Source organism: Benincasa hispida, chromosome 9, assembly GCF_009727055.1.
Source record: "Benincasa hispida cultivar B227 chromosome 9, ASM972705v1, whole genome shotgun sequence".
Lineage (NCBI taxonomy): Eukaryota > Viridiplantae > Streptophyta > Magnoliopsida > Cucurbitales > Cucurbitaceae > Benincasa > Benincasa hispida.
Genome location: NC_052357.1, coordinates 29,048,988 through 29,074,471, shown reverse-complemented (window position 1 = coordinate 29,074,471; position 25,484 = coordinate 29,048,988). Strand labels below are relative to the sequence as shown.

Genomic DNA, 25,484 nt, shown 5'->3' with positions numbered 1-25,484 from the left:
TACCTTGGGTAGCAAGTTTCAAGTCTATAGGATAATTATAATAAGTTTTTAAAAACATTATTAATTAGAAAAAAACCCCAAGAGTATAAATTGATACTTTTTTTTCCAAAATAATAATAATAATAATAATAATACAATGGGAAAATTCAAAACACCACATCATAAAAATAAGGGCAAATTGTAAAAACCACCCTAAAGTATTGTGGTAGTTGTAATTACACCCTCAAATTTTTAATTATAAAAATTAGAATTTTAAACTTCTACAAATGTTAAAACTGAACCCTCAAGCTTACAATAATGGTAGAAATCAGATCCATAAATAATAAAATTAAATCCTAAAACTTATATAAATGTTATAATCTATACAATTGTGTGAGTTTAAAGGTCTAATTTGATCCAATTATGGTTAAATTTTTACAATTGAAAGTATAAGGATATAATTACAACTACCACCGTACTTTAGGGGTGATTTTTGCCTACAAATAATATTCTCCCCTCCAAATTTAATTCTATGAATACTATACTACAAATTAAATAGTAACTAAAAATGAATTATATTAAAACGTTGCCTTGAAACTTTGTTTTTTGAGAAATAAAGACGTGAAACATTCAGAATGAAATGATTTGAAATATTCAATTAATATACTAGTCGCTTTCTTTTCTTCAAAGTTTTAGATTTTAAGTGAATATTTTCTCAAAAATAAATAATAAAATGGCAAAACTATTGAAAACATATACAAAAATATAGCAAAATTTCAAAATTTATCAATGATAGACACTGATAGACTTCTATTATCCATCATTGGAAGTATTTAATTCATTTTTCTATATTTGAAAACAACCCTAATATATATATATATATATGAATAGTTTATTGTGTCATGGACTCACAAGTTCCTGGTTTTTTTCAAGATAGAGTTCTTGGATTTTTTCATGATAGAGTTACTGATTTTTTTAGGACGATGAATTTACTACTCGAACTATATTTAAATTATTTTGATTTAGAGATAGCTATTTCTAAATTTGCACTCCAAATGGAGAATTTACAAAAAGTAAAAGTAACCTTAAATAGAAATAATTGAATCTTACAATGAAATATCATGTTCATAAAAATCTAATGGTGTGCAACAAATACTATCGAAGTCCCATCTAAATCCCAAATACAGAAGTTCCCAAATCCTTTTTCAACTCACCTCAAATATCATATCACAATCGATAATCCTTTATTTTTTTTAGATAAGAAAAATTTCGTTGATGAATGAAATAATCCAAAGAGTACAAAAAAACAGATAGAATAGATAGACTAAATTCTAAACCCTAAACTTAAAACTCTAAACCCTAAACTCAAAACTCTAAACCATTAACTCTGATTAAGACTTGAAATATAACTTTAAAGTGTATTTATATCATATCAATTAAAAATCCATTATTATACTCAGACAACATATCTGTAAGTTACATATCTTCCTGCAGTCTCACTTGGTCTGATGATCTTCACAACTTGTCCACGCTTTAAACCGTAATATCTTGCAACGGGGTCGGTCACCTGTATGCGGGGTAGCTAATACAAAATATACAAAACCATATAAGAAGTTCATTCACATTGCAACAGAAATGCAAACACATATAAACACTAATGAATAGATGTAGACAAGACAAGATGGTACGGCCGACAAATGGCTCCCATAGGTTGGATTGTGATTAGTGAAGTAATAGTGATGATACCCCAAGGGATGCCCCCAAGCATGGAGCTTAGCTTAGCATGTTTGGAGGTAACCCTCGAAGGTTTTAGGTTCAAACTTTAGAGTTGAAAACTTTAACATAGAACACAAGGACCCAATTGTATAACAAATAGAATAGATCCCCTTCAATCAAGGTCGTAGTTGAAAACTTTTAACTTTCTTGATTTGTACGTATCATCCATGCGTAGGGACCATGCTAATCTTCTCTATACCATTCCAATTTTAAGGTCGTCGTTGAAAACTTTTAACTTAAAACTCCTTTTGCCTTTTCAAGTTCATCTTGGGTGTGTGAATGCTCCTTAGAAACTAGGGGAGTAAGGCCACAATACCTTGATTATTAAAAGAAAACAGAAGGCAATCTAAAGACAATTCTCCAGAAGTGGTAAACAGGGCAAAATCAAGAAAGAAAACATTGTCAAGAATTCTTTTGTTGCTAAGATAACTTGATGAAGCACAAGTCGAGTAACTAAAATATGTTTTGTCACGGCATGCTATGTAATCTTAATCGAACCCGGGACTAAGAAAAATTCCACTAAATAAGATTGAGCAATTCGAACATAGAACAATGAAGAAATCGAGTCATTAGTCACTAATTGACATAAGGTTGGAGGTTGGACACCTTGTGCCTAATTTGTTGTTACAGACATGGAAACCAAAGTGGCATCAGGAACGCAAGATATGCATTTTCAACATGTTGTATTTTCTGAAGAATTAATGCTAACCTGTGTATCTTTCACGGTATATCTCTCCAGTAATGTCTTTTTCTCTTCATTGGTAAGTAACTGGTGCTCAGGAACAAGGACGTGATCTTTGATATTAACTAGCAATTCTGCTTCCTTCATCAACAAATAAAGATAAGAAAAAGAATAAAGATTTTATATATAAAGTGAACTAAGAAAAGAACAAGAATATAGAGATTCTATATTTTGTGTTCTCTTTCTAAGCTTTATGTTAATTTTGCTGTCCAAGATAATTATATGAATTGGGACGGGAGACTTTTATTTTCTTTGACTAATCATTATTCTAGTTCAGAGTACTCTTGAGATTGTACATTTTATGCTTCTGTTTCATCTTCATGTTTCCTCGTATATTGAGTGTTAGACTCTTTTCAAGCCAAGGGAGAAATTGAACAACTGCCTTAGCCGTATAATTGTTCTTCAACCAGAGAATCCAGGAAACCCCCATATTTTTCATTCTCATACTGCAAAACAAGGAATAACTGAAGAAAGCATTACATGATTTCTAGTTTTCGGAGTAGGAAGGTTTCCTTTAATTCAAATTATTGGTGAATGATGAATCTAATTTACTTCTCCAAGTGGTGGTTTGGTTTTTCTCAAACTTAAATCCTAAAAATACTCCATCTTATATTTTCACCTGGAAAACTTCGAAGTGTAATTTGGAAGATGCTTCATTTATACCAGTACGAGCGAATGGGGTCAAACTGTGTTGAACGACCACTATTGCTCTAAAAACATTCTCTGATCTCATGCGGTCAGCATATGTTCTAATTGTCTTCATGCCAACCTTCTGTTCTTCTGGAAAGAAAACGTATATCTATACAGGAAAAAAAATCACTATAAGAGGATGTAAACAAATAAGAGAATTAACGAGAAACTTGTAACTCCTGTAACTGAACTTTAATAACTATGAGAAATACTAATCAAATATTCCCTTTTCTGAGACAATACCTGATCAGTGCTATCATTTCTCTTGGCTTTATTGATAACAATATCTTCTCTTTTCATGCTTTCACCATATTTATGCTTAAATTGCTCCCTTGTCATGTCAATATCAAAGTCTCCAACAAAATAACTTCGGTCCATTAGCATTTGAAATAGAGTTTTTCGAACTCTGAAAAGCCTGGTGATTTCCTCCTCTGATAGCACCATCTTGTTTGTGGCTAATTCATTGTCAAACAATACAATGCTCATTAACTAAATAGGTACACAAAGAATATATAATGCACATTCTAAATGAGTAAGAGCTTATTAATATAAACATCAATCTGAATAACTATGTTACATACAGGAAATCTCAAAAGCAATACAAGACACAACGTAAAGAAAACACCATGGATATAATGAAACTATAATTTACAGAAATTCAAAACAAGCTGGAGACACTAACATGATGGACGCAAGAACAAGACAACAAATAGAACACACTATGAATATGGAGACACCAATTTAAAGAAAAAATAAAATCCTGCTGGAAAAGCAGAGACCTGCAACAACAGTTTTCAAACATGTGTACATAACATATAAACATTCTATTTCTTTATTTATTATTATTTTAAACAATTATAGGTGTTTGGATCAACGAATGTACACCTCAACCCACCCTACAAGACAACAGCTTAGCCATGGTGATTTTGCATCCAAAAATTTAAAAGAAATTTTAATATCCTTGGCTGACCATCCTGATTTGAACTCTTAAACTCATATCTAAGATCAAAATTTATCTTTTTTTCCACCCTATTTTCTATGTTCATGAGTGTTCAGGTCAATTCACACACACTTAAACTATTTTAATAGGTAAACATTCTGACCCTATTAGATTTGGTTATCAAGAACACTCATTAAATCTCAGGTGGATGACTGTTATGGCTTGAACTCCTTCCTTCTAGTCCTACACTTCCTTTTATATATGGGAATGAGAAAACAAGAAAACAATCTCAATAATAAGAGGGAGATACATAAAAAGGAACTGAGGTATCACCTACAAGCCAAGGGGGATAAAAAAGAACTCCTAATGGGCAAAAATTTGAGATAAACCTTATTACAAAAGCTAAAGATTGTAACTACTCACACCAAGTAGACAGCCATCTTTTTCCCAGTATACAACAAAAGTAGAGCCACTTCTTAGAAAAGTCCTATTTCTTTTACACCAAATTCTCCACAGAAGAAGCCTAATTATACCACAAAATTCTTAGAAGGTTCCATAAATGAGCTGATAGAAAGCCTCTGAACAACTCCTGGGAACCACCCAGTTTAAGTAAAATATTTAAAAGAGACTGCATCAAGAGGAAACAGCAAACAGGCATAGGCAAAACAAGTGCAACTTTTCTTCCAAGTCCTTTCTACACAAAACACACTAGCTGGGAATCAACGGAACAGACGGCAAGCATTTTTGCAGTCCGCAACATGCGTCTGCCCACCTCTATTTTTTTTTTAATGATAACATCCACTCTCATTGAAAAAAATAAAAGAATATACGGACATATAAAAGATCAAGCCCACAAAAAAGTGGACTCCATTTACAAGAGGGGACTCCAACTATACAAAATCGTGCTAATTCCAGAAAAGTCCTTTGAAATCAAAGCTCATTAGAAAACATGAAAGCAAATATGGGACTATAACTCCCTAGGATCCCTCTCAATAACCCTAAACACCGTACTATTCCTTTCACGCTGCGTTTGCCTACCTCTAAGCCCTTTGCTAAGATCAAAATTTATTCTTTTAGCCAGTCAACCAATAATTGACACATAAACTATTGTCCCTTAAGAATACACGAGTCTACATATTTTTCCACAATGTTGGGTATTCTCATAAGATATATTTATAGTCTAGTGATTAGTCTTGTGAAAGTATAACTTGCTTCTAGTAATTTGAATGGAAGGAAAATTGCATTTGAGAAGATGAAGGTCTTGAGAATTACAGAACTAGAAAATTTCTAGCTGTACCAACAACTGAGTAATTGGTGGAAGGTCAGTGGGTAACTTGGTATTAACTTGAAAGAAGTTCAAAAGGAATGATTGGTTCACAATTTGATGCTGGGTATTGCTCCTTTATTTCATTAGACAAGTTATAAATTGAGTTCTTCGAGTTAGAGAAAAAAATGACGTAGATGGAGATTGAGAGAATACCGGTAACAACAAGCTGCTATGTGGGACACGGCGGCGACACAGAGCTGCTGGAAGGGCGGAGGAGAAGCCGGCGTCACGAAGAAGATTGTGGAGCAAGGAAGCCGGAAGAAGGGTTTACGCCTATCTCTTTATTTATTCTAAATTTGTAATACGTTGGTGGGATTTTTTAAACCCGACCTAACTATTTTTAATTATAAGTTTGTTCACTAAATAATCATTATTAAATAATAAATCCAATCTAAGCTAATTAAGAAATATTTGGATTTGGTTAGATTGATTTCCGCTGATTCATTTATTTAAATTTTTATTATAACAATAACTAAAATGTTAATATATAAAATTTTTATTTAATTATTTTTATACGTTGGATTATGAAAATTTTCTTTTCGAAATGTTATAAATTACTTTTAAGAATGGTTGGAGAATAAATTATTCAAAAAATAAAATTAAAATTAATAAATAAATAAATATATATATATATAATTGTACCATTAAAAAAACTATTTTTAAAATTAGTAATAATTTCGAGTTAATTCGAGTTATTTTAGATAAACCAAAATATACGTTTTGAATTCATTTGAACTACAAGGGCAAAACAGTAAACCAACTCAATCCATATCATTTGCATTTGTTTGGACTCAGTCCAACCCAAATGAATTGATAACTCAACCTAAACTATATGGACCTCTACTTGAGTTAATTTATCTGCTATGTTTTAAAAAAAATAATAATGTAAAATTATTCTTGATACTAATTGTTATTGATTGTTGTCTGAGTTCTATTTAATAATGATTATTAATGATAGTGAGTGCTAATGATAATGATTATTATCGGATTGCTATTTGATTATTATCTTATACTGATTTCTAATTATTGATTTACTATTTGATTGTCATCTAATTATTATTTCATATTGACTGTTATTTGATTATCAATGAATCAATTATCGTTTGATTACTATCTGATACTTAAATTAGTTACAACTCACATTGACATGTAAGTATATCAGTTTATTAATATATGAAATATAAATATATCATACTGCTAATATACTATTCAAAAAGCATAACAAAATTAACATAAAATTAGTTTGTTATTTTTGTCTGTTTATCATTTAATAATTGTTTAATACTAAATACTTTGTGATTGTTATCTAATTGCTATTTGATAGTAACTAGTTTGTAATTGTCATTTAATTGTAATTAGTTTGTAATTGATATTTGATTGTTATTTAATACTAAGTAATTTGTGATTATCTTTCCAAATAGAAAAATATTTTTGGGTCACATTCCTAGTCCTTTTTTTCTTTTTTTTTTTCTTTTTATTTATTTATTTATTTATTTTGGTCTCTTTTACTTTGATTTTATCAATTTTCAATTTTCTCTTCAATTCAAAGTTCTATTTCAAATGGGATTTTTTCTATTACAACCTTAAAAGTAATTGTCACTTGCATTAATAGCAAAACATAAAATGAATTATAACTCATGGTGTGGTACATGAACTTTTCTATTTTGGAAGGTCCCATATTAATATTATGCTTTTTTTTTTTACTATTGTAATGACAAACTTCTTACGATGAAAGTCAATTGAGTATAACTCAATTAATTAAGATAAGGGTTTTTTTCACATATAACTTAAATAAATATCGAATAGGTTTGGCTACATATTTGTCAAAAATTTACTATTTTCAATTATTTTACCAAAAAGTTTGACTTAATTTACTAGTCTGTCTTATATATATATCAGAAGAAGCGTAACAGAAGTTTCTTGCAACTAAACTTTCCAAAGTAGTTTTATTTTCAAAACCTGCACAAGAAAAGTTTCTCAAAAATCCAAAAATTGTTGCTCTCATAAATTTTCAAGCAAGAATTAGCAAACAGTTTCAGAGAAGAAAATACGACACATTTGATATATAAAACACTATATATTTGAATTGCTATAGATAAATTAAGGTATATATTTGATAAGTGCATGAACAAGATAATTTGTACAAATATATTATCTTATATACCGAATAATATATACGACGTATATTTACATTTTTTTAGTATATTACCATTATATTGGACATATGCTTGAAATCTCAATTGAGAGACAATCAATTTTTAACTAAGGGTTTAGAAGAAAAAAATGAGCTCATAAAATGAAAGATATAATAATATGAAATATCCAAGTCAAAATTCGAAAATGATGTTAATAAGGAAAAAATTATATATTTTAATATATTAATAAAAGATAATGTAAATAATGCTATTTCGAAAAATAAAATCCACATATAATTAATAATAAATTCGAAAATGGTATTTTTTTTATAAAATATTACAATGATGAAAGGTGAGAAAATATGAAAAGATTAAAATGTCTCAAAATATTACTAAAATCTAATTATATCCATGATTGAAAAAATGCAAAAAATCAGCTATATATCGTCAATATATCGGTAAATTGACATGTCGGATAGAGATTCAAGAGGTTAACATCTTTTTTCACAAAATTTCACGATATATCTCCAATATTGATGATATATTAACTATATATCATTCGTCGTAGATGTCACTATAGAATAATCGCATTCATGGATATATCACGAAATATCGCGAATACTTCGACAAACCATCATAGATTTTTCAATCAAATATTACGGATATATCAACGGATGTCGCTTTTTTTAAAAAAAAAAAAAAACTAACATATTTATTATTTAACCTCAAAATTAAATAATTTAAGTATTTCACAATTTTCCCAATGTCGACCTTTTCCAATTTAAATTTTCTTTCAATTTTTAATCTAAGACTTACACTTACAAAGAAATTGAATTTTAAAAAAAAACTATGTATATTAATTTTTAACCAAATTCAAACTTTTTTCATAGAATTCTCACATTCTTTCACTTCAATATTGAATTGATATGAGTTTTGCTTCTTTCACCATCCAAGTTTTCATTTCCAAGGAAAACAATTTTAGAAAATAATGTATATTAATTTCTAATCTCATTCAAACTTTGTAACGTCCCGGAATTCTAAGGTAAATTCAATTTGTTAATTGGGAGTATTGTTGTTGGAAATTAAAACAAATGGAATTTGATTTTTTTTTTTTTTTTTTTGTTTAAAAAATATATCATTTGTGTGTGTGCACGCACGTGTTTGCATGCACACACACAAATGATAAAAAGAAGGGAATTACGGTTGTTTCGGAGAGGAGTTGATGTTCATAAATTAGATTAAAGTTGTCTCTTATGCGTGCAAAGAGAAGTTTGAAAAAAAACAAAATTTTCTTTTCTCGTCTTCCTTCTTAGTCGTCGCGAACCCCCCCCCCCCCCCCCCCCCCCCCCCCACCAATTTATGCTTCGTCCGAATCAGCTCCTAGTCGTCGACAATTCATTCGACTTGCTCTCAGCGTGCCAACTGTCGTTGCCTCTCGTTCTCAGTCGCACCATTGTCGGTTTTGACATCACTGCTTGAGCCTAGCCACCGTTCGTCCGTCTGTTCACGCCTCTGTCTGCGTCTTTCCCTTTTTTCGGTCACCAAAATCCTGAGATTTGGATAAGTTTTGGGTGTTTTGGGATATTTTGGAATGCCTATTAATATTGGATTAAGTTTTGGCCAATGCTAATTTACCCATAAATTTTTTAGGTTGGATTCGGGAATTTGTGGTTGTTAAGCAAGTTTTCCAGCGGAGTAGAGGTTCGTTTTGGCAGTTTTGTGGTAAAGTTTCAATGCATTTATGGACTAGGTTATGTTGCTGTAATTTGGTACTAAACTTTTGGTTGTGGTGTATGTTCAGATTGGGTTGCTCGATTGAAGTGTTGGAGTTATTTTGCACGTGTTGGGTAAGTGGCTTAAATTTCCATGGATTAAATTTATGAATTAGAATTTGAAGTTAAATGTTAAAAAATTATTTATGGTTTGTGCTTTAGGATTCGATTCAAAGTGTGTGGAACTAGACGAGTTGGTTTGCTTGAATTACAACATTTAGGCCTAAATTCAGGTAATCTACTTGCTGCTTGTTCACCCTCGAACACAAGTTGGTGTAAAGTATGTGATTATATTTTAATATGATGGATTGACATGCTATGGCTTGCTATTGGGTTGTTGAGGGGGTGATGAAGGCCTATGTTTATGCTATGAAAATTATGATATTATGTGAATGTTGCTATGTTCGATTGATGGACTGTTGGGATTGTTCTGAAAACTCTTAAGCATGATTTAAGATTATGATTGTATGCCTATGACTTTGTTAGACTGATAGTGACAGTTAGTGCTCTTATCAGACTATATACATTGCATGTTGTGAGCCTCAAGTTCACATCTTATATCTATGTTTTGGTGTTCCCTTGGGATCATCACTTATGCTTATGATTGTGACCCTCCGGGAGCATTATTTATGAAAGTGTGTCCGCAGATTCACCCTTATGCCTACGCCTATGCTTATATTTATGATGCGCGAAGTACACTTGAGTTTGAAAAGGAAAGCTAACAGTTCACCTGGGGGGCCAGTAATGGATCGTTTACTAGATATTTTCATACTCATTCTTTTCTCTTCCTGTTTTTGACATAAAGGTAACGATAGACCGGCGAATGATTAGAGGAATTCGTGACCCGACCTCTGGGACTTGACATTGCTTCCGCACTTATTTATTTTTTTAAATTGTCATAGTTTGGTTAAGAGATTAGTACTTTAAAACTCTTGTTTAATTCATTTATTCAATTGTTAATTTACTTATTTGCTTAATTTATTTTAAATTAGAGTCAAGGTACCCCGAATGGTGTTTTCAGGATTTTATTATTTTAGAGCTTTATTTAATGGAAAAAAAAAAAGTTTTGTTTCTTTTACTTAACTTTTCTTCGAGAAATATATTTTACAAAAGAAGATGATAAAATTATGCAATTCAAAATACAGCATACTTCTAATAAATTACCAAGAAAAGTAAAGTAGGGTTCAAAACCCATATCTTTGAAGAACGAACCTTCAATTGAATTTCCTCTAACTTCAATTGGGCATTACCACAGAGGTGACCTTAGTATTCTCTGGACGAGAATCCAGGAGTGCATGGTGCTCTGGCTATTTTGGTTTTAAAGAGGGAATTGAGAAGGAGGATAAGGAGGAAGGAAGGATTTTTCTCACAGAAAACCCACTATGTATTTTTTCTTCAAGAAGAAGAAAGAATGAAAACTTCCACACCACTTCTGCACGTTGTGCAGAGAATAATGGGGAGGGAGTTACAACTCCCTCCCTAAAATTGGTTTATTATTATTATTAAAAATAAAATTAAATTTAATAATAAACCTTAATATATATATATGATAACTACTTTATCATAAAATATATATATATAACTATATGTTATATCAAATATAATATATAACCTATGGTTCAATATTATATCCAATACAATATAATCTATGATTTAATTCTCTCAACAACGATATTTAATATGAGTCTCATTTATATTACATTTAATTATATTAATCCAATTCACATAATTAATATTTGAATCATATTCAAATATTAAATTTCTCTCAAATAAATATTTAATATTATAATATATCAAATACATTATAGTAATTATATCATACATATAATTAAAAATTAATTAATTATATCATATATAATTAATTTCCTCGATTTGAACAATTCAAATTAATCCAAAAACTTATTCTCATTAAATTCCATTGAGCTACCAAGGGGACCTCATGGACCTATAGCTTGAAGCTCTAACAGTACGTGAATAATTAATTAAACTCTTTAATTATATTATTCATCATCCGTTAACTGTCGGACACTCCAATAAAGACCGACAACTACACTCTTCGCACTACAGATATATTTCTGTGTCCATTGGATATAACCAATCAACAGTACAACGACCCTTCACAAATTTCTCGTAAGTACAGTTGGTCAAAATTATCATTTTTCCCTATAGTTACATCTAGCTCCTTAATGAAGGAACTCTAATTACAGAGGTCCTTTAAGCGGAAACTGGTCGTCTAAATCCCATTGAGAATGAACACATACATTTACAGTTAAACAGAATAGGTTATGCATTAAACTTAAATTACAACATGCTTTGAAAAAAAAAACAAAGAATTAAGAGATTGTACCTTTCAAGAACCCATCTTCAAGTATAATTTCTCAATCGTTCACCAATGCGTCGAACAACACGAACATAGCGGACAACTCGATCTCCCTCGAACAAGTAGCAACTTGATCCATGAACAAATCGGACACTACCACAAGATTACCTTGGTATTCTTAGTGTGAGAATCCATGAGTGGTGGGCTCTGACTTATTTTGGTTTGAGGGAAGGTTTAGTGTGGAGGAGGAAGTCAATCGAGTAAATGACAACACTATCGTGTAGATGAAAGTCTATCGCATAGACAGGCTACTCGATCGTTTAGACTCTAAAGCTATCATGCAGTATCTCGATTGCTAAACACGTCTGTCTCCCACTTATGTTCTTTTTCGTAGAATAATTAGAAAATCAATTTTCTTCTTTATTCTACTTTACCATAAAACCATATAACTACCCACTAAGGGTGGTTATTGTCAAAAAGATTTTTAATTATCAAATAATTAAAAAATATAAATAAATATGATAACTAATTTATCATATTATATTTATAACAATTAATTTATCATATTATATTTATAACCTATAGTTTTAATATCGCATCATATACAATATACAAACCATAGTTTTTTTTCTTTATTTTATGGCATTTAATATAAATCATATTTATATTAAATTTAATAACTATGAATCTTATTCATAGAAATTATATTTGAATCATATTCAAATATTAGTTCCTCCAATCAAACAATAATGTATCAAATACATTATATCAATTATATAAAATATGATTGAATTACTTTAATTATATCATATAATCAAATTCCCTCTTATTAATTTGAACATTTCAAATTAATCCCAAAAATTGATTCTCAACTTGAATCCATTGAGCTACCAAGAGGACCTTATGGACCTGTAGCGTAAAGCTCCAACGGTACGTGAATAACTGACTAAACTCTTTAATCACATTATCCACCATCCGTTAACTGTTGGGCACTCCACTGAAGACCGACAGCTGCACTCTTCGCACTACAGATATATTTCTGTGTCCATTAGATATAACCAATCAACAGTACGATGACCCCTCACAAATCGCTCGTAAGTACAGTTGGGCCAAATTACCGTTTTTCCCCTGTAGTTACATCTAACTTCTTAAGTACCACTAATTCCTCTAATGAACAATAGATCATAGTCCCACTATGACTAAACCCTCTCGGGCCAAGAGAGGGTGTGGCACTACATTGTTCAAGACCCGAAATCAGCCCTTAAAGAAGCAATTTATCTACTTACCTCTGCTTTGGGAAATGAGTGAATTCCATCTTGTGTAGCTGAGTTCCCAACTCCCCAATCAGACGAATCCCCAAAATGGTAGACTTGTTGATCGGCCATCTAGCCACTCTCATCCATGAAAATCAAAGGACCGTCCTCATAGGCAGGAGTTTATAACTCATTCAGGATTAAGGTCATGTTATCTATGGTCATCCTAGTGAAATGAAAGTCTCAATTATGAACGACGTTGTATAGTGAGACTAAATATTTCATGGTCTGGTCTTATACAAATTCCTTTATATAGAATATCCCCGCTCATATGTCTAATACATGAATGATCAGGATCAGATCATTTATAGCACTTTACAACATTTGTAATACCCACAAAGCGGACCATACTCGTAATGTCACAAGGATAAGATATCCAGCCTTATCCATATACTATAGACCATTTATGTTATCACTTAAAACACGATCCACTTGTATGTCTCCACATACATGTTTAAGTTACAACGATAATCATGGATCTTAGTTTATTGGTTTGTGGTTAATGCAACTAAAATATCAAATATTTCATAGACAATGTGAATAATATATCATATATTATAAATCACAGAATTTTGTTCATACAAGTGTTTACAAACTACAGGACCCTACGAGATTTAGGACATCAACCCCAATACTTGAGTATCACTGATCCCTCTAATGAACAAAAATCATAGTCTAATTATGACCAAACCCTTCTCGAGCCAAGAGAGGATGTTGCGCCACATTGTTCAAGCCCCGGAATCAGCCCTTAAAGAAGAAATTTATCTACTTGCCCCGTCATTGGGGAATGAGTGAATTCCTTCTTGTGTAGCTATGTTTCCAGCTCCCCAATCAAACGACTCCTCAAAATGGTAGGCTTGTTGAGTCGGCGTTCTGACCACTCTCACCCATACAAATCAAAGGATTGCCTTCATAGACAGGAGTTCATAACTCACTTAGGATTTAGGTCATGTGACCTATGGTCATCCTGGTGAAATGTAAGTCTCTATTATGAACGGTGTTATATAATGAGACTAAACATTTTGTGGTACGGTCTTATACAAACTCCTTTGTATAGAATATCCCCACTCACATGTCTCCACATGAATGATCAGGATCAGATCATTTGTAGCACTTTACAACAATTGTAACATCTACAAAGCAGGTCATACTCGTAGTGTCACCAGGATAAGGTATCCAACCTTATCCATCTACTATAAACCATTTAGGTTATCACTTAAACATGATCCACCTGTTCGGTCTTTTTCAATAAAATCATCACGTAGTAAATCAACAATATCTCTATATACATGTTTAAGCTACAAGATAATCTTGGATGCTAGTTTATTGGTTTGTGGTTAATGCAACTAATTTTGAAATAAAATATCATATATTTTATTTCATAAATAAAATGTTTGTACAATGCAATTACAAACTATAGGACCCTACAAGATTTAGGACATCAATCTCAACAGAGGTAAGTGTTGGGGTTGATGCCATAAATCTCGTGGGTTCTATAGTTTGTAATTGTAATGTACAAACATTTTATTTATTTAATAAAATATGAGATGTTTTATTTGACATTTAGTAGCATTAACCCACAAAACCAATAAACTAACATCCGAGGTTATCTTCTGTAGCTTAAACATGTATATAGAGACATACAAGTGGATCATATTTAAGTGATAACCTAAATGGTATGTAGTAGATAGATAAGGTTGGGTACCTTATCCTGGTGACACTACGAATACGGTCCATTTTGTAGATGTTCCAATTGTTGTAAAGTACTACAAATGATTTGATCCTGATCATTCATGTAGAGACATGTGAGCGAGGGTGTTCTATATAAAGGGGTTTGTATAAGACTAGACTATGAAATGAATAGTCTCTTTACATAACGTTGTTAATAATAGAGACTTATATTTCACTAGGATGACCATAAGTGACATGACCTGAATCCTGAATGAGGATTGAACTTCTTCTTATGAAGGTGATCCTTTGATTTGTATTTGTGAGAGTGGCCAGATCGCCGACTCAATAAGCCTACCATTATGGGAATTCATCTAATTGGGGAGCTGAGAATACAGTTACACAAGACGAAATTCACTCATTTCCTAATGTCGGGATAAGTAGAAAAATTTATCCCTTAAGGGTTGATTCCGGGGCTTGAGCAAACACACCATCTCTTGACTCGAAAGGGGTGGTCATAGTTGGATTATGACTTATTGTTCATAAAGGGAACTAGTGGTACTTAAAGAGTTAAATGTAACTACAAGGAAAAAATAATAATTTCGGCACAGCTGTACTTACGAGCAATTTCTGAAGGGTCATTGCACCGTTGACTGGTTAAATCTTATAGACACAAAAATATATTTATAGTGCGAAGAGTGCAGCTGTCGGTCTTTAGTGGAGTGACCGATAGTTAATGGATATTGAATAATTTAATTAAAAGAGTTTAATTAATTATTCAAGTACCATTGGAGCTTCAATCTACAGGTCCATAAGGTCCCTTCTCTAGCTCAACAGGGATTATTGAGAATTAATGTTGGATTAATATGAATTGTTCAAATTAATTGAGGCAATTAATTATATGTGATATAATTGATTTAACTTAATTATATATGATATAACTAATATAATGTATTTGATACATTATAATATAAAGTTTATTTGAGAGGAAATAAATATTTGAATATGATTCAAATGTTAATTATATGAATTGGATTCATATAATTAAATTTAGTATAAATGGGATTTATATTAAATATCATGCTTTAATGAGAGAATTAAAATTATAGGTTATATTATATTTGATACATTATAATACTAATTAGTGTTAATATGATATACATAATAGTTATATAATATATATATATATACTATATATATATATATATATATATATATAAAATAAATTAGTTAATTATATATATAATATTTATTTATTTAAATTTAATTTAAATTTGAAAATTATAGGGGGGAATAACTTCTCTCCCCTTAATTCTCTCTTGATCTATCGTGAGGAGTGGGGCAGTTGTGGGGATAATCTTCTTTACAGAGGACTTGTTACAGATGCACGTAGTGTGTTGTTTTTTGGAGATCTCTCTGTAAGCTTTCCCACAAACCTCTCTTCTTTTCTCAATCTCTCTCTCTATTCCAAAATATCATAGCCCACACAACTCCTAAGGATTCTCTACCCAAAAGAGAATACAGAGGGCTCTGCTTAGTGGTGTCACCTTTAGGTATTCGTAATTGTAATTGTTCATGATCGTTTTTTGAGAAAGGATTTCGTGAAGAAGGTTCCAGTTCTTCAAGAGTAAGTCTTTTCTAAATCCTAATTTATTTTTCCCTTCTCTTGCATACTGTAAAGTTTCTATAATTTGCATAATTATGTTATGTGAAAATTAAAATTGGGAACAATCCCCACTTCTGCAATGGAACTTCATCATTCCTTCAGTAAGAACGTTAGAATGGAGCAAGATCCAGAAGTACAAGACCCTGGGGTGCAAAATCCAAAAATGCAGGACCCGCTTGAATAGAAGGACCTCTCGCTGCCTATTGACCCCTTTTGGGTCAACATGGCAAAGAGTTAGAGTAAAAAACGGGACCTGAAATTCAACCGTGCCCCCACGAGTACAAACACCCCTAGAAATCCCGGCCGAGTACACTGCCATGGCCGCAGCGATTGGAGAAGTTATTACGAAGGTTGTTGTGGGGCAACTAAGCGACATTGTGGCAGGACAGATAACTCAGCATGTTTAATCGCTCCAGATACTGCCCCTGCGAGTTCTGATATCACAAGTTCAGAACAAAGATCAAGCATCAAATCAAGTTGTGGCAGGTATTTTAGAGGAGGCTAGGAACTTACGGGACTTTAAGAAATATGACATCCGACATTCGATGGGTCACTGAAGGACCCTAATAAGACGGAGTTGTGGTTGTCTTCTGTAGAAGGTATCTTCCAATATATGAAGTGCCCCAAAGAACAGAAACTACAGTGTGCCACCTTTATACTCGTCAATAATGCCAAGCGCTGGTGGTGTTCAGTGGAGAGGATGATAGATGCTGGGGGGGGACAAGCAACGTGGGACCAATTCAAGGAATGATTTTACAAAAAGCCCTTTTCTGCCCATGTGAGATACAACAAGCAGGTCGAATTTATGAACCTAAAGCAAGAGACCATGATGGTGGAAGAGTATGAGGAGAAGTTCGATAGGTTGTCTTGTTTCGCCTTTAAATTAGTGTCCACTAAAGTAAAAGGGTTGAGAGATTTGTTCAGGGACTTCAAGATGGGGTACGAGGCATCGTACAAGCATTTGAGCTAACTACCTACGCAGCAACATTCTATGCGGCAACACGAGTAGGCTGCCCATCGAGTTTTGGGTTTTTGAAGTCTTTAGCAGTAGAACCCACCTTGGGTCAAAAAAAAAAAAGTAGACAAGAGAGTTTCAGAGCTCCACAGAAGAGCCAGAACATAGATAGACAACTGGGACATATCAAACAAATGGCTTCTAATTCAAGAGGGGTCTTGAGGGATACGTTTGTGTGCAAATCATGTGGGAAGCGTTATTAGGGATGTTGTTTGATCGGTATGGAGACTTGCTTCAGATGCAAACAAGCAGGACATATGGTCGACCAATGCCCTAGTGGTACTTTTAGAGATGGTAGGGGTCAGTCCTCAAATTCTCAGTAGGGGAGTTCAAATCGACAGTAATAGTAGGGTCAAGTTTATGCTACAACTCGGTGTGAGGCGGATAAGTCAGACTCAGTGGTGACAGGTACACTCCCTATTTTTGGACATTATGCTCTTGTTTTGTTGGACTCTAGATCGACATATTCGTTCATATCATCTGTGTTTGTAAAGCATGCTAGTTTAGAATTAGAGTCGTTGTGTAATATGTTGTCAGTTTCTACTCCATCTAGAGATGTTATTCATGTGACATAGAGGGTAAAAGTATATCAGCTTGTAATAGCAGAGCATATGTTAGATGTGACTTTGTTAGTCCTAAATATGACAAATTTCAATGTTATTTTAGGCATGGGTTGGTTGGCTGCCAACCATGCCATCATAGATTGTTTTCGTAAAGAAGTTGTCTTTAGCTCGCCTACAGGAGCTAGCTGTAAGTTTAGAGAAACTAAGACTGAGGCTTTACCTAGGGTGATCTCAGCTTTAAAAGCTAAGAAGATGGTCAGTCAGGGTGCTTGGAGCTTTTTGGCCAGTGTAGTTGATACCTGAGACCCTGAGATCACCTTGTCGTCTGAGCCAGTTGTGAGGGAGCGTCCAAATGTTTTTCCGGAAGATCTCCCAAGCTTGCCACCGTGTATAGAGATAGATTTCACTATTGAGTTGGAACCAAGCACCACCCCGATCTCTAAAGCTCCCTATAGAATGGCTCCAGCAGAATTGAAAGAGCTTAAGACCTAGTTGCAAGAGTTGCTTGGAAAGGGTTTCATATGTTCGAGTATATCTCCCTGGGGTGTGTCAGTATTGTTCATGAAAAAAAGGATGGTTCATTACGCCTATGCATAGACTACAGAGAGTTGAATAAGGTAACCATCAAGAACAAGTATTCGTTCTCCAGAATTGATAACTTGTTTAATCAGTTATAGTGAGCTATAGTATTCTCCAAGATTGACTTGCGGTCAAATTACCACCAACTGAGGATAAAGAACAATGATTTTCCTAAGACTGCATTCCATTCTAGATATAGACATTACGAGTTCATTGTAATGTCGTTTGGTTTTACCAATGCTCTAGCAGTGTTCATGGCTACTCCAAGACAGATTTAAAGCATGAGGAGCATCTTTGGAAAGTCCTGGAAACTCTGAGGGAGAATAAATTGTATGCTAAATTCCCCAAATGTGAATTCTGGCTATGTAAAGTATCCGTTTTTGAGCATGTGGTGTCGAAGGATAGAGTTTCTATGGATCCAACAAAATTCGAGGCGGTTACGAGTTAGCCCCGTCCCACAACAATCAGTGAGGTGCGCAGTTTCTTAAGGATGGTTGGTTATTATCGTCGATTTGTAGAGAATTTTTCTCGTATAGCCACCCCTTTGACTTAGTTGACCAAAAATGGAGCTTCTTTTCTTTGGAGCAAAGCTTGTGAGGACAGTTTTCAGAATCGTAAGTAGAAGTTGGTTTCTGCATCGGTTTTTACAATGCGAGATGGTTCCAGAAGTTTTGTGATTTACAGTGACGCTTCTAAGAAGGGGTTGAGTTGTGCGCTTATGCAACATGGTAAAGTGGTTGCCTATGCCTCCCACTAGTTGAAGAACCATGAGTAAAACTATCATACTCATGACCTAGAGCTAGCGACGGTGGTTTTTGCCTTAAAGATCTGAAAATACTATTTGTAGGGGAAGAAGATACAAATTCTCACCAATCATAAGAGTTTGAAATATTTGTTCACTCAGAAGGAGTTAAATATGAGACAATACAGATGGCTCAAGTTGGTGAAGGATTATGATTGTGAGATCTTGTACCACCCAGGAAAGGCAAATATGGTGGTCGATATTCTCAGTAGGAAGGTAGCTTATTCGGAAACCTTAATCACTAAACAAGCTCAACTATGTAATGATCTTGGACGAGCTGAAATTGCAGTAGTAGTGGGGAAGTCACCTTGCAACTAACACAATTGATAGAACGACCGACTTTAAGGCAGAGAATTATAGATGCACAATAGGGAGATTCATACCTTGTTCAAAAGTTTCATCAGGTAGAGTTAGGTCAGGACTGTGAATTTTCAGTATCCTTGGATCATGGTCTTCTTTATCAGGGTCGTTTATGGATACTTACAGACAATGGTCTTAAGAGCGAATTGTTGGCAGAAGCTCATAGCTCCCCATTCTCGATACATCCTAGCAGCACTAAGATGTATCAGGACTTGAAATGATATTATTGGTGGTTTGATATAAAAAGGGAGATAGTTGAGTATGTCAGCAAATGTTTGGTCTGTTAGCAGGTGAAGGCCCTGAGACAGAAGCCAATAGGTTTGCTATAGCTCTTGAGCATACCGAAAGGGAAGTGAAAGAGTGTGTCCATGGATTTCATTGTGAGGTTGCCAAGGACAGCGATGGGTTACCAGATGCTATGGGCTATAGTGGACAAGCTCACTAAAGTAGCGCATTTCATTTCGAGGAAGTCCACGTATTCAATGAAAGAGGTAGTGAGATTGTATGGGGTGCCAGTGTCGACTGTATCTGACAGAGACCCTCGTTTTACCTCCAGATTTTAAAAGAGCCTTCAGGCAGCATTAGGGACTCGGTTAAATTTCAATGCAGCTTTCCACCCTTAGACTTATGGGAAAATGGAACGTTTAAAATTTGGAAGATATGTTGCGCGCTTGTGCATTGAAGTTTTCAAGGAGTTGAGACTCTCACCTGCATTTGATAGAGTTTGCCTATAATAACAGTTATCAGGCTACCATTGGCATGTCACCATTTGAAGCTCTGTATAGTAAGGGTTGCAGGTCTCCTATTTGCTGGGGTGAGATTAGTGAGTGAAAGTTGGTGGGGAACTGAGCTAGTACAGATGACAAATGAATCCATGCAAAAGATTAGGGACCGAATGTTAACAGCGCAGAGTAGACAGAAACGTTACGCCGATGTTAGGCATAACGATCTTGAGTTCGAGGCGGGTGATAAAATGTTTTTGAATGTAGCACCTATGAAAGGTGTTCTGAGGTTTGGAAGGAAGGGAAAGCTAAGTTCGCATGTTGTTGGGCCATTCGAGGTCTTGAAGCGAATTGGCCATGTGGCCTATCGGTTGGCTTTTGTACTGTCTCTCACGGCGGTCCATAATGTTTTTCATGTCTCCATGTTGAGGAAGTATGTGATAGATCCATTCCACGTGGTATATTTTGAGCCCTTACAGCTGAATGAAAACTTGAGTTATGAGGAGAAACCTATCCAAATCCTAGCTAGAGAGGTGAAGACTTTGTGTAATCGTGAGGTGACACTAGTAAAGGTTTTATGGTAGAATCATTAGTTTGAGGAAGTAACTTGGGAGCGAGAGGACGAGATGAGGACACTGTAGTCAAAGCTCTTCTAGGGTTAGAACTTTTGAGGACGAAAGTTCTTAAGGCGGGGAAGAATGTGATGTCCCAAAATTCTAAGGTAAATTCAATTTTTTAATTGTGAGTATTGTTGTTGGAAATTTTAAAAAAAAATGGAATTTTATTTTTATTTTTTTTGGGGGGGTTTAAATATATGATAAGTGATTTGAAGATTGGGACTTAGGTTAATTTGGAATTTTTTTTTATTGTGCGTTATTTAATTTTATGGGGGTATTAGGGAGTTTTAGGGAAAATATATATAAAATTATATATATAAATGTTTAGGAAAAAAAAAAGGAATTAGGGTTTGTTTGGGAGAGGAGTGGTTTATAAATTGGATTAAAGTTACCTTGTTATGTGTGCAAAGAGAAGTTAAAAACACAAAAACAAAATTTTCTTTTCTCTTCTTCTCAGTCGCATAACCTCTCTCCCCCCCCCCCCCTTGTTTTCGGTTTGCCTGACCAACTCCCAACCGCCGACAATTCATTGAACTAGCTCTCAACGTGTCAGTTGTTGCTGCCTCTTGGTCTTAGTCGCATCGTTGCTGATACAATTCATCCGTCTGTTCATGCTTCTATCCGCATCCTTCCCTTTTTTTTGGTCGCTAAAATCCTGAGATTTGGGTAAGTTTTGAGTGTTTTGGGTTGTTTTGAAATTCCCATTAATATTTGATTATTTTTTGGCTAAGAGCTAATTTACCCATAAATTTTTTAGGTTGGATTCAAAAATTTGTGGTTGTTAAGCAAGTTTTTTAACGGAGTAGAAATTCGTTTTGGCAGTTTCGGTATACTTTTGGGTAAGTTGGTAAAGTTTCAATGTGTTTATGGATTGGGTTATGCTTATGTAATTTGGTACTAAACCCTTGATTTTGGTGTATGTTTAGATTGGGTTGTTCAATTGAAGTGTTGGAGTGGTTTTGGAACAAATCACGTGTTGGGTAAGTGGCTTAAATTTCTATGGATTAAATTTGTGAACAAAAATTGTAGTTAAATGTTAAAAAATTATTTATAGTTCGTATTTTAGGATTGATTCAAAGTGTGTGGAACTAAATGGGTTGATTTTCTTGAATAACAATGTTTAGGACTAAATTCGAGTAAGCTATTTACTATCGGTTCGCCCTCGAACCCAAGTTAGTGTAAAGTATGTGATTGCATTTTGTATGATGGATTGACATGCTATGACTTGCTATGTTGGGTTGTTGAGGGGGTTATGGAGGCCTATGTTTATGCCATAGAAATTATGATATTATGTGAATGTTGTTGTGTTCAATTGATGGACTGTTGGGACTGTTCTAAAAACTCTTAAGCATGATTTAAGATTATGATTGTATGTCTATAACTATGTTAGACTAATAGTGATTGTTAGTGCTCTTGTCAGACTATGTACATCGTATGTCGTGAGCCTCGAGTTCACATCTTATGTCTATGTTTCGGTATTCCCTTGGGATCATCACTTATGCTTATAACTGTGACCATCCGGGAGCACTACTTATGAAAGTGTGCTTGCAGGTTATCCCCTTATACATACACCTATGCATATACCTACGATGCGTGATGTACACTTGATCTCAAAAGGAAAGCTAATAGTTCACCTAGGGGCCTAGTAATAGTTCACAAATACTCTTCCAAGACTTCTACTTCACGCTTCCAAGACTCCTGAAGCTGCACTTCTATAAGGCAGAAGACCTTTGGAGACATCCAAGACTTCTACTTCAAGCTTCCAAGACTCCTGAAGCTGCACTCCTATAAGGCAGAAGACCTTTGAAGACACAAATACTCTTCCAAGACTTCTACTTCAAGCTGCCAAGACTCCTGAAGCTGCACTCCTATAAGGCAGAAGACCTTTGAAGACACAAATACTCTTCCAAGACTCCTGAAACTGCACTCCTATAAGGCAGAAGACCTTTGAAGACACAAATACTCTTACAAGACTTCTACTTTAAGCTGTCAAGACTCCTGAAACTGCACTCCTATAAGGCAGAAGACCTTTGAAGACACAAATACTCTTCCAAGACTTCTACTCCAAGCTTCCAAGATTCCTAAAGCTACACTCCTGTAAGGCAAAAAGAACTTTAAAGACACAAAATACTCTTCCAAGACTTCTACTTCAAGCTTCCAAGACTCCTGAAGTTGCACTCCTATAAGGCAGAAGACCTTTGAAGACACAAATACTCTTCCAAGACTTCTACTCCAAGCTTCCAAGATTCCTAAAGCTACACTCCTGTAAAGGCAGAAGAACTTTGAAGACACAAATACTCTTCCAAGACTTCTACTTAAAGCTTCCAAGACTCCTGAAGCTGCACTCTATAAGGCAGAAGAACCTTTGAAGACACAAATACTCTTCCAAGACTTCTACTTCAAGCTTCCAAGACTCCTAAAGTGCACTCTTGTAAGGCAGGAGACCTTTGGAGACACAAATACTCTTCCAAGACTTCTACTTCAAGCTGCGAAGACTCCTAAAGCTACATCCTATAAGGCAGAAGACCTTTGAAGACACAAATACTCTTCCAAGACTTCTACTTCAAGCTTCCAGAACTCCTGAAGCTGCACTCCTATAAGGCAGAAGACCTTTGAAGACACAAATACTCTTCCAAGACTTCTACTTCAAGCTTCCAAGACTCCTGAAGCTGCACTCCTATAAGGCAGGAGACCTTTGAAGACACAAATACTCTTCCAAGACTTCTACTCCAAGCTTCCAAGACTTCTACTTCAAGAACGTTCGGTGCTTTTCTTTCTCCAAGTCAAGCATATTCACCCAACTGAGAGAGAATCAGAGGATCAAATATTAGAGATCAAACCGCATCGCATCAAATCAACTCCAATATCAACACTAACTCAAGTTCAACTCCACGAAAACACGTTTTCTTGGAAACCTCGTGCGAACAAATTGGCACGCCCAGTGGGGACCTCTCTACCTCTCATCTCTTTCTCAGCATTCAAACAAGCCAAATGGCCGCCTAAGAAGGTGGCATCCAAATCTCCTAAGAAGATGGCATCCAAAGCTTCCTCCACAAACGGCTCATATAAGGGACCCGTCACCTGCGGCCGCTCAAAAGAAATCACACAAGATCAAGAGAAGAGCTCCCTCATCGCCCACGACATCTTGAAACAAATGGTGGAATCCCCACAAAGTGGGGTTGTCATCAAGGAAAACCCCTTATTCGACAACTCTACTTTCGCACCCGATGGACCGGAAAAAGATTCACCACCAAATATGATTTCTGTCATGATGGTGGATGTGACGGCGGAAGCGGCCATGGCTGAAATGGAAAGGAAGATTAACTTCCTGATGAAAGTCGTCGAGGAGCGAGACCACGAGATTGCTGCCCTGAAGGAACAAATGTAGTCTCGAGAGGCTACTCAATCAAGCCTAACACCCACGATGAAAGCAATCGACAAGGGGAAAACCGTGCTACAAGAAAGCCAATCGCAACAATCAGCCTCGGTGGCCTCTTTTTCGGTCCAACAACTACAAGACATGATCATGACCTCCATAAGAGCTCAATATGGAGGGCCGGCCCAAACCTCCTTCATGTATTCCAAGCCATACACTTAGAGGATCAACAACCTGAGAATGCCTACTGGATATCAGCCCCCAAAGTTCCAACAATATGACGAAAAAGGCAACCCAAAGTAACACATCGCCCACTTTGTAGAAACATGCGAAAATGCGGAAACAAGAGGAGATCTACTGGTCAAATAGTTCGTCAAAACCCTCAAAGGGAACGCTTTTGACTGGTACACAGACTTAGAGCCTGAAGTGATTGACAGCTGAGAGTAACTTGAAAGAGAATTCTTGAATCGCTTCTACAGCACCAAACGCATCGTCAGCATGATGGAGCTGACAAACTCCAAACAACGGAAAGGGAACCAATCGTCGACTACATCAAGCGATGGAGAGCTCTGAGTCTGGATTGCAAAGATCGACTCATTGAGTTGTCTACTGCGAAAATGTGCATGCAGGGTATGCACTGGGAACTCCTCTACATCTTACAAGGGATAAAACCTCGTACATTGGAGGAGCTGGCAACACACGCTCATGATATGGAGCTGAGCATTGCCAATAGAGGAACTAAATATTTCCTAGTTTCTGAAGGGAGAAAATACAAAAATGATACCAAGGGCACTGAAAAGATCGTGATTAGTGCCACAAAAGAATCTATGGTCGTTCATGTGACCCCGCTGAAATTTTCCTCCAAAGGATAACAAACAAAATTTGAAAGAAGGCACAATGAGGGCGAGAAGCATCGTCCAACTCTTAAAGAACGACAAAAGAAGGTTTATCCATTCCCTGACTCTGATGTGGCAGATATGTTGGAGCAACTACTAGAAAAGCAACTTATTCAGCTACCGAAATGCAAGCGACCAGAACAAGAAGGAAAAATAGATGATCCTAACTACTGCAAGTATCATCGGGTCATTAATCACCCAGTTGAAAGGTGCTTCGTGCTGAAGG

The 25,484-nt window shown here is 34.9% G+C and overlaps 2 protein-coding genes and 1 non-coding gene across 3 annotated transcripts; 1 reads left to right on the top strand and 2 right to left on the bottom strand.

Annotated features, from left to right (window-relative positions):
* Positions 1-1,388: 1,388 nt before the first annotated feature.
* LOC120087067 (DNA-directed RNA polymerases II and IV subunit 5A-like) lies at positions 1,389-5,736 on the bottom strand. Its single transcript, XM_039043916.1, has 5 exons — positions 5,608-5,736; positions 3,431-3,642; positions 3,117-3,296; positions 2,465-2,578; positions 1,389-1,561 (listed from the first exon to the last, which is right to left on the bottom strand). The coding sequence occupies exons 2-5, from the start codon at positions 3,629-3,631 to the stop codon at positions 1,436-1,438; spliced, it is 621 nt and encodes a 206-aa protein (XP_038899844.1). The 5' UTR covers positions 3,632-3,642; positions 5,608-5,736; the 3' UTR covers positions 1,389-1,435.
* LOC120087444 lies at positions 1,885-1,984 on the bottom strand. The gene has a single exon (XR_005484584.1). It is a non-coding gene; the product is annotated as a U6 spliceosomal RNA (small nuclear RNA).
* A 14,312-nt stretch (positions 5,737-20,048) lies between the features above and the next one.
* LOC120084655 lies at positions 20,049-20,953 on the top strand. The gene is made up of 2 exons (XM_039040464.1): positions 20,049-20,171; positions 20,369-20,953. The coding sequence occupies exons 1-2, from the start codon at positions 20,049-20,051 to the stop codon at positions 20,951-20,953; spliced, it is 708 nt and encodes a 235-aa protein (XP_038896392.1).
* The last annotated feature ends 4,531 nt before the right edge of the window (positions 20,954-25,484 follow it).

Coding starts and splice junctions, on each gene's coding strand:
- LOC120087067 (XM_039043916.1), bottom strand. CDS start 3,631: ATGGTGCTATCAGAGGAGGAAATCACCAGGCTTTTCAGAGTTCGAAAA. Junction 3,297..3,430: donor GAAATGATAGCACTGATCAG/GTATTGTCTCAG, acceptor TTTCCTGTATAG/ATATACGTTTTCTTTCCAGA. Junction 2,579..3,116: donor TACACTTCGAAGTTTTCCAG/GTGAAAATATAA, acceptor TTGTTGATGAAG/GAAGCAGAATTGCTAGTTAA.
- LOC120084655 (XM_039040464.1), top strand. CDS start 20,049: ATGGGTTACCAGATGCTATGGGCTATAGTGGACAAGCTCACTAAAGTA. Junction 20,172..20,368: donor ATGGGGTGCCAGTGTCGACT/GTATCTGACAGA, acceptor TGCATTTGATAG/AGTTTGCCTATAATAACAGT.